The sequence below is a fragment of the Octodon degus genome, unplaced genomic scaffold (genome assembly GCF_000260255.1).
Source record: "Octodon degus isolate 3935 unplaced genomic scaffold, OctDeg1.0 scaffold00089, whole genome shotgun sequence".
In the NCBI taxonomy this organism is placed as follows: Eukaryota; Metazoa; Chordata; class Mammalia; order Rodentia; family Octodontidae; genus Octodon; species Octodon degus.
This window is the reverse complement of record NW_004524665.1, coordinates 4,017,190-4,026,856: the sequence shown is the minus strand read 5'-3', so window position 1 is coordinate 4,026,856 and position 9,667 is coordinate 4,017,190. Positions and strand designations below refer to the sequence as shown.

Here is a 9,667-nt window from a genome sequence, read left to right as displayed (position 1 = left end):
CACCCATGTTAAAAAGTGACAACTACTGAGCTGGGCGTGGTGGTGCCTGCCTGTACGCTTAGTACTCAGGAGGCTAAAGCAGAAGGATTGCCATGAGTTCGTGGCCACGCTGGGCTGCATAATGAGTTCAAGACCAGCCTGGACTATACAGCAGGACCCTATCTCAAAAAAAGCAACAACCACCAAGTTGGGCATGGTGGCCCATACCTGTCATCCCAGCACTTGGGAGGCTGAGGCAGGAGGATCACAGCAAGGTCAAGGCCAGCCTGGGCACCAGAGTGATTTCAAGTCCATCGGTGTCAAAAATAAAAATAAATAAAACAAATAAACTAACAACCACCAAATTTTTTTTTTTTTCCAAATCTTTTCATGAGTCTTATTTCTTTTTTCTGTGACAGCCAGCAAGCGAGGCAAGCACTTGCCCCTGAGCTGTGACCTGGGTGCTTTTGACGTGGGTTTCAGGCAAGATGTGCTCAGTCCTCAGTCCCTGTGTATGCTCTGGGGAACCCCTCCCACATCAGTCTTCCCTTTCTTTCTCTATCAAGCTTAGGTTTGATGTCAACCAGGTAAAAATGCTCGTTGATGCACTGATGGAAAGTTGTGTCTGCGTAAGTGGATTTCCCACAGCCTGTTTGCATGGTGAGTTTTTTGTGGGGTTTTTTTTGTTGTTGTTGCTGTTTGGCGAAACCAAGGATTGAACTCAGGCCCTTGCACTTGCCAGGAAAGCTCTTATTCTACTGAGCCATCTCCCCGGCCCCGAGTTTTTTGTTCGTTCATTTGTTTGTTTTTTGTTTGGTATGGGGGATGGAATCCTGCAGGGCCTTTTCACTGAGCTACAGCCCCAGTTCTTATTTATTTATTTATTTTATTGTGGCAGAACCGGGGATTGAACTCAGGCCCCTGTGCTTGCCAGGGAAGCGCTTACTCCACTGAGCCATCTCCCCAGCCCCTATTTTTTATTTTGAGACAGAATCGCACTAAGTTGTTAAGCTGCCGAGGCTGGGCTTGAACTTGTGATCTTCCTGCCTCAGCCTCCCAGAGGGCTGACATTCAAGCAGCTGCCACCACACCCAGCATGCCAAGCCTCTTCTTCCTCGCTATGGAAGGCAAAGTCTCCTGTCCAAAAGAATTCCTGGACTAAACAAAGAGGTGGGAATCTGCTGAGTGCCTGGAACCAGCCAGGCCGCTGCCTAGGTGGCCCAGGTGGTACAAGAGAAAGAGAGCAAGGGCTGCTCCTGCTGGCGCCTGGGGGTGAATACAGCCCGTCTGTGCCCTGGCTGGCTAAAGCCACCATGGAGCAGGCACATGCACTCCTGCCGGCCCCTCCTCCAAGCTTTGCTAGTGCGTACCTTATTTCCATGCATGCTCAGGGTCACTCGTGCTGCCACTAAACCATGTCCCGTTCTGTCCTCTGCAGCACAGTGGCCTGGGCTCTGTGGCTCCCAGGTGGTTTACATGACTGTGACTGAAACTCGCTCTCCTCAGATGCTGCCAGAACCCTGATTTACGGAGATTCCTCAGGAGCCCCGCAGACCCAGCACAGAGCCCCATCCAAGGGCCTAGTGGCCCACACGTGCTGGGAGCTGACATCCGGACACTTGCTGGGAGGCCCGGGCCTGTGTAGGCGCTGTCACCCCAAGCACTCTGAGTGTCTCCACGGTGCCCTAGGACTTGGGTCTCTCCTGCTGCATTTCATCTCAACGTTTTGATTTTTTTGTTTTTTTTGTTTTTTTTTTTTCAGAACTAGGGATTGAACTCAGGCCCTTGCGCTTGCCAGGCCCATCTCCCTGGCCCCTTCGCCTCAACTTCTAGCAGGAAGGGAGTCTTCATTTTCTGTCATTCCCTGTCCTTCAGCCTCTTCTGCCCATTCCCTCACCTAAACCTAGAGAGACGTCCTTTCCAGCCCAGGGGACTCCGCTGAGGAAGGGAAGTGGAGTTTGTCACGGCCTGCCTGCGTGGCTGCCTGGCCCACTGCCTGGTCTCTCATCCCTGCAGCCCAGGGAGGTACCGGTGTCCAGCTGCAGCCAACCCTCTGTGACATTTAGAGCGCTTTCTTGGGACCTTGCCCACACCTGTCACACCTTAGCAAACACTTCTTCCTTGAGGGACCCAAACACACCACTATCCGCTGGCAGGGGCCTGTGGTCGGTCGGACCCTGTGGAATGCCATCCAGGGCCTTGCATGAGGCTGAGCATGTGTCTCACCCCATGGCGCAGGCCACCCCAGAGCTCCCTCAACTGCCCTGTCTGACCCTGGGCCTTTCCTCAGGGTCCCAGGCATCACCAGTGTGCACCCCTGAGTTTCTGCTCCTGTTGCTTCTGCAGCCAGCCAGGCCTTTCAGCAACAATTCCACCCGGGGACACCCTGTCCACTCTTCCGGGCACAGCCTGGCCTCCATGCCCTGCCCTGGCACACACTGGCCTCAGGAGCACGTGGCATTCAACTACACTGTTTCACTCCCCATCCCAGCTGTGTGAGGCAATAATTAACCCAATTTTATAGAGAATCCTAGACTTAGATCATGTCAGCAGCAAAGTGGAGGCTGGATGAGCAAAAGAAGCCAGGTGGGCAGCCTCTTTGCGGTTGGGTGGCAAGAGGGCTGGAGGGGGGTGGGAGGGAAGAAGGGAGGAGGAAGGAAGTATTGCATTCTCTTTAAAGTTTTGGGTGTGAGGGGCCCCGAGCAGGTGGCAGGCTGCAAGATCCAGGCAGTAAGTAGCAGTGACTTGGAGCCAGGGCACACGCCTCCGTGGCACCGGAAGGAAGAGGTGGGGTGAGGGTGGGTGGAGGAGAGGCAGCAGGGTGTGAGAAGCCACCACAGGCTGCTGGTGCCCCGCCCACAGCCAGGCCCCCAACTCCTCGGGAGCCCTTGCCAACTGGCCAGTTGTGTTGCCAGCAGGCAGGGTGCCAAGAGTAGCTCCGGCGTGGGCATGAGTCCTGATTCCTGACAGGGCCGAGTGAGCAGGTTACCTGATTTCAACCAAGGAAGAGAAAAGGGAAGTGGGTTGGGCCTTCTGGGAAAGAGTCCCCAGCCCTGTGCAGACACCCCAAGAAGCCACACCCCTGAAGGATGTCAGGGCTGCATCTCCAGTGGAAGGTGGAAGTTGCCAGAGAGGACAGGGGTGCAAAGCTTGGCAAGAAACGGCTGCCAAATGGGCACGCTGCGCTTGGAGCACATAGTGCACAGAGGAACTGGTCCTACCACGTGAGACATGCATGATGCCTCTCTGACCACGGCCAGGAGAGGAAAAACTACTCAGCTTAAAGATGTCTAAACTAGGTGTAGCAGCACACACATCATCCTAGCACTTGGGAGGCTGAGGCAGGAGGAGCACCACGAGTTTGGGGTCAGCTTAAACTATATAGTGTAGGGCTAGGGAGACAGCTGGGTGGTCTAAACACCTGCCTGGCAAGCGCAAGGACCAGGGTTCAACCCGCAGTACTGCATGCTGTACCAGCTTGAGCTGCACAGCAAGACCCTGTACCAAATAAGTAAACAAAAGATTAAACTATATAGGGAGACCCTGTCTCAAAAACCAATAAATAAATAAAGGATGCCTACTTAGGTTTGGGTGTGGGGATGGATGGAAGAGTGAGGAGGACAGGGCATGACAGAGAATGACAAATCTCTGTCAGAAGCTGAGATACATCGCAGGCAAGGGAGATACCTGTAGGGAAAGTTTGTAGAACGAACCACCCAAACAGTCACCCCAAAGATCCAGGGCCTTTGATGAGAATGAGAAGCTGCCCAACCGAAGAGCAGAGGGCAGGAAGAGGCCTTGTGCTGAGGCTAGCTCTCTCGTGTAGCACGGTTAGGCCCGAAGAGCTCCTGCTGGGCCTGGCACGGGCTCTGCTGTCAGCTAGTGTCACGCTGCCCAACTGGTGGCTGCCAGACACACGCTCCTAGCCATCTGAAGGGACCCGTGCTCTGAAGGCAAAGCACACAACACATTTCATCAACTTAGCAAAAGAAGACAAGACTTGCTAGGAATTTTTATATTGTTTACATGTTGAAACAATAGCCTTTTGCCTGTAATTCTAGCATTCTGGAGGCTGAGGCAGGAAGATCACTGTGAGTTGGAAGCCAGCTTGGGCTACAAAGTGAGTTTGCGGCCAGCCTAAACTGCATAGTGAGACCCAGTCTCAAAAAAGACCAAAAAAAAAGGAATGACAGGGTTTTTGGGTCATATTAGGTTAAATGAAAAATAATATTCAAGTGAATCCTCTTGTTGTTTCTTCTTGCCTTTTTAATATGGGAAGCTGGAAGTGACACATAGCTTGCAGGGACGTGCCCCGCTAGGCTGAAGGCCCCTCAGTGAGCTCTGCTGGCGATGAAGCTCACGGCATACGCAGACCGTCCAGCGGGTCCACTCTGCTCAGAGTCTCGAGTGAGACAAGCAGAGGGAGAATCAGTGGGCAGGAGCAGCCCACAGCCCAGAGTCATCGGGCGGTGAAGGAGGAGAGGCACAGATGACACAACAGGAGACAGCCAGAGTTCCTTTTCTGTTGTTTTTGTTTTGTTTTGTTGGGTTTGGTTTTTTTTGTTTTGATACTGGGAATCAAACTCAGGACCTCGGGCTTGCCAGGCAGGCACTGTGTTGCTGAGCTATACCCACAGCCCCGTTGATATTTCTTTGAGATGTGATTTTGTGATGAGGTTCAGGCCTTGAACTCATTACATAGCCAGGCTGGCCTTGAACTTGCTGCGATCCTCCTGTCTCAGCCTCCCGAACTCTGGCATGACAGACATGCACCACCAAGCCCAGCTAGTTGAAGTTCTTGCCTCATCAGAAACACCCAAAGAATGTTTTTTGATACAACTGAAGGAAGCAAGAAGAGATGCCACCAAAACCAGGAAGAAGAAGAAAAAAGAAAAGAGAAAAAAAATTACTGATGTTTTTGCACAATCAAAGCCCAAAACAGGGACGGCTAAAGACCTACAGAAGCTGCTGAAGGGCTAGCAGAGCAGCACTCACCCGGAGCCTGAGTTAGAAGAACTGAATCTCCCAGAGTTTTTTTTCCTCCAGGCCAATGATTTGACTTATTTTATTTTTTATTTTTTTGTTATTCCTGAAAGAAATTAGTTCTAAGTAGGTAAAACTTCAGAAACACTGTGGAGAGAAGTCGGTCCTGATGCTGTGCGTCTGTGGCTCTGGATCCAGGCTCTAGGGCGCCTTGGGTGGAAGCAGCACCCAGAGGAGGCCACAAGGCTAGGAGACTGAGAGCACGCGCTGGGGAGGCCCCAGAGCAGTCCAAGTCACCTGTGCAGCGCAGTCTGCCCTTGAGCTCACTGTGTAGCCCAGGCTGGCCTTGAACTCACTGCAATCCTGTCTCGGCCTCCCAAATGCTGGGTTCAAGGCAGTTTCTGGTTTTTTACTAGAACTGGAGAGATCAGAAGTTAAAAGAATGGTGACCATTCCTGAGATAAGAAAGGGGGTTTTCGAACCTGGAGAACTGAGTGCACCCAGCCTATGCAAGTCACAGTCCCTGAAGCGGGCTTTCCCAAATCTAGATCCTAGGGAAGAGTCCAATTTTCACAGTGGAATTTGCATCCCATTTAACAATGCAGGCATAGCAAAAGATCTCAGCAAATCAGCTATTATTGTGTATGCGAACTGCATCACCAGATGGGAATGTTTGATGGTAGTCTTTTTTGTTTGTTTACGGAACCGGGGAATTGAACTCAGGCCCTTGCGCTTGCCAGGGAAGTGCTTATTCTACTGAGCCATCTCCCTGGCCCAAGGTGGTAGTCTTTGCAAGAAACGAATCTGTCTGTTTCCCTGTTCCCTTGTATGATAAAGAACCAACAGTGTACATGCGCACGCACGCACAGAATGGCGTGACAGAAGCAAGCGGACCCTATTTCCTTGTCCAATGATCCCAAGATCAGCTGCAGTGCGGTTCAGAGAAAGGAAGGGCCTCCTCCACACTACATCGAGGCTCCCCCAGCTGGGCGCCATAGCAACGGGCCAGAGAGGTCCCAGGCGCTGACGGAACAGGACTTGACACCTTATGTGATGGGTTCGAGGATGGCTAGGAGAAGAAGCAAAGGTGAGGGTGTGGGACGGAGAGATTAGGAGAAGACTGAGGGCCGAGGCACTCAGGCCTCTGTCGTGGAAGAGAAGCTGTGTCTGGCACTCCCTCCATGCTGCCTTACTGATGTTCTGGCCCAGACAGATAGAAAACAGACACCTTAGACATTCCCGGCATCTCATAGGGTTTGGCTATTGATTGTGTCTATACTCGAAAAGGCCCCACTTACTACTACTATTATTATCATCATTATTATTATTATGACCATTCCCACCAAGCCACTCACTTCTGTACACTTACTGATTTGTCCCGGGAGATCTTCTTGAAGATGACATGGGACTTACTGGACTTCATGCTGGCCGCCATGCTGTCTGTCCCCAGCAAGGTCTTCCACCTCGGGATGTACGGTGGGGCTCACAGGGCCAGGAAGAGGTGAACAGTCCTGAACATAAAGTCAAGAACATCCCGGGTATAAAAGCCGCTCGTGTCATGCGGCACACGCATTGGACCTTCCCTTCAGGCGTGGTGAGAAAGTAAGGCCTTGAGCTCACGTGCTTCTCACTGTGCCGTGCAATGTTTACGTGTTTTCGTTTTCTCCTTAGGTGTCACCATCTCTTAGGAAAGCTCACCAGGTGGAAACCAAATGCTCTCATGACCAGGCTTTATGGCAAATAAATCAGAAAAAGTTCCTGCAGCCCACAGGGTAACCGTGTTGCCGTTTTCTGGCACCATCAGAAGCTCCCAACCCCTATCACGCAGGTCCTACAAAGCAGCGCGTCCTTTTCCAACTTCTGTTCCCTCTACTTAGTTTTGTGGACAATTAAAGACATCTTAGTGATCTCAAATTCAAAGCTCTCGAAAACACACAGACAGGTCAAACCGAGAGTCTGGCCACGACTCTGCCCGTCCTCCCTTCCCCCATTCATGCCCTGGCCTCCGGAAAAGGTTTAGAATACGGTGGTCACATACCCTGTAAATTGTCACCAACCAGACAGGATGCCAGGAGAGGCCGGGGAGGGTCCCTACGCTCCCAATCCAGGAGCAGCTGGCCCTGTTCTGGGCCAGTGGGTGCTGTCACTGATGACCCCACGGAGGCACGAGTGAAGGCCTTGGCGGATGGCCCCCTATGGGGAACTCGTAGGAGATCCGCAGAGGATGTGTCCAGGTCGGTGTCTAGAAGCTAAAGCCCATTTATAGAGTGGTGCGGAAATTGGATTAGCGTGGGGAGTGTGGACTGGTAGTTTCAGCAGTTCTACGCATTAGGCAGGGACCCTGCAGATGCCCGGCTGGCTCCCTTTGGAAGGTGCGTGGGGAGGAGCCACGAAGAATGAAAGCTACTTGCAGCCTAAGCTCCTTTGGGTTCTGGAAATAGACTGCTTATCCCTTTGCTCCTCAGCACTGTCCAGATGGGATTTCCAAGTGCAGGGACAAACTTGATTAAACTCAGCAGGCATTATGTAAACACAAAGGTCAAGGAGACATGGTGACCTCAGATGAACCCAGGGTTACACAGGCCAAGCCAGGCCGCCCTTCTCCTCCACCCTGTGTCCCGTTGGTTAGGTCAGAGGGCCCTATTGTTCCCCCACAGCATCTCTGCCTGTCTTCCCAGCTACAGGGACACCCACAAGTCCACCCTGCCACTTGGGCTTCTCTGGTCCCTAAGGACTCTCCCCAGCTGGTGGCACCCCGCCCCCATCCAGATCCTTCCCCATGTGCAGTAGGGAGACCTTGAAGCCGCTGCCTGTGCCCCCTGGAGTAGGACCTCAGCATACAGGTGGCCCTCTTGGAGCACGTGTGGGCTCTTCAGCTGTACTCATTTTTGCTCCTTTCCCTTCCTGTCTTTGCTCCTCCTCTCTCCTCCCCATTTCACACTTTTCTCTGCTCTTTGCAGTTCCCTTTTTCTGAGAAAGAATCTTGCTGCTTAGGGTGCGTGATCTTCCTGCCTCAGCCTCCCACTTCCTGCAACCACCGGTGTGCACCACTGTGAGCTTCGGAGGCGCCGACAAAGCAGCGCTGTAGGACTGCAGAGGCCTCCTCTCCTTTGGCAGCCAACTCCTATGGATGGCCAAGAGCTGTCTTCCTGGAATGCCCTGACCCTCTTCGCCAGGCTGTCACACTCTGGGCCACAATTGCCCTGACCTGACCACAGCAGGGCTCGCATCTGACACGGAGTCTACCTGCACTCCTGAGCCATGGAGCCCCCCACCTAGCTGGCCCCAGCCTGCTTGCCGTGCCTTGTCTGTTCCTTGCCACAGAAATACTCTTGCCACATTCATCCCTAGCCCCCACGAGCCCTAGACCTTCCCCGTGTGGCTGTGTGGTATGGCATGTCCTTCCTCTAAGGATGACACACTGTCTTTGTAATGGCAATCCTCTATTGATCTGTTGGCCTCACCTGAATAACGAGACATTTTAAAACAACCAGGACTGGGCCGGGGAGATAGCTCAGTGGCACATGTGCTTGCTGGCAAGCATGCAGGGCCTGAGTTCGATTCCTGGTACAACAAAATGAACAGCAGGATTATTCACTGGTGTTAAAACCATCAGAGAGCGAGGTGAAGAGGTGATGGGGGATGGCTATCCCAGGAGGGCCAGATCAGCGGATCACAGCCCCAGCAGGAGTGCACTGCAGACCCTCACAACAACCCGGGCAGCCTTCACAGCATCAGTGGTAGTGGTCCCCTGGGAGGCGTTGGCTGAGGATGTAGCTCGTGGTGGAACACTTGCCCCCACGCTCCTGGGATGTGCCCCCAGGACCAAGTGGCACCCACGGAACCGTTAGCCATCACTCCTGCTTACAGAGAGACAGAGAATAGAGGAACAAGACGTATAACATCACACAGCTGCCAGGCAATCCATAAAGTTGCTGCTTCTTGCTGTTGTTCTGTTTTTATTTTGTCTCTTTTTGAGACTGGGTTTCCCTATGCAGTTCAGGCTGGCCTTGAGCTCACTTTGGCCCAGGTTGGTCATGAGCTCACAATGATCCTCCTGCCTCAGTCTCCTGAGTTCAGGGATTAGAGGTGTGTGACACCACACCCAGTCTGTCGCTGCTGTCTTGTGCTAATCAATGGCATCAGAGAGGATGCCCTAGATTAAAAGACACTTAGGGGATTCAACATTCAGATGTAACGTGCAGGCTAAGCTGGATACTCAGTGGGACAAAAGGTGCCCAGGGTACTGGAGAAGTCTGCACACCGCAAGGTGAAAATTACTGGAACAGGAAGGCAGGTGGCACCACTGAACACACGTACAAGTGCTTGAATGCGTCTGTGCCCAGGCCCAAGCCCAAGGGTATGCGGTGTGGTCTTGGTGGTAAAGGCACTAGGTTTTCACAGTGTAAACTATTTTGTCTGTAATTTTCACACTTTCCAAGAATCACTACTACTCCTGTAAATAAAACATTAAAAGAGAAGTTTGGGGAGCTGGTAAGATAGCTCAGGGGACTAAGCACCTGCTTAGGCAAGTGCAGGGACCGGGGTTCAATTCCCGGCACGACATTCTGTCTCCCCCTCTTCCCCCCTAGACCGTGTGCCTGTAATCCCTGTGCTAGCTAAAAAAAAAAAAAGAGGATCACTAGGAGTCCGAGCTGCATAGTGTGACCCTGTAATAAATACATAATAAAATGTACCAATAAAA

General features: G+C 52.3%; 1 protein-coding gene across 1 annotated transcript in view; it reads right to left on the bottom strand.

The window, feature by feature from the left end:
• The window catches only part of Sag (S-antigen visual arrestin), a 32,910-nt gene extending 26,513 nt beyond the window's left edge, over positions 1-6,397 (bottom strand). Inside the window, exons 1-2 of the mRNA XM_023722066.1 lie at positions 6,332-6,397; positions 5,932-6,031 (exon numbers count right to left, since the gene is read on the bottom strand). Coding sequence (XP_023577834.1) covers positions 5,932-6,031; positions 6,332-6,397 — 166 coding nt within the window. The remainder of the gene's footprint in view (positions 1-5,931; positions 6,032-6,331) is intronic.
• Positions 6,398-9,667: the final 3,270 nt, after the last annotated feature.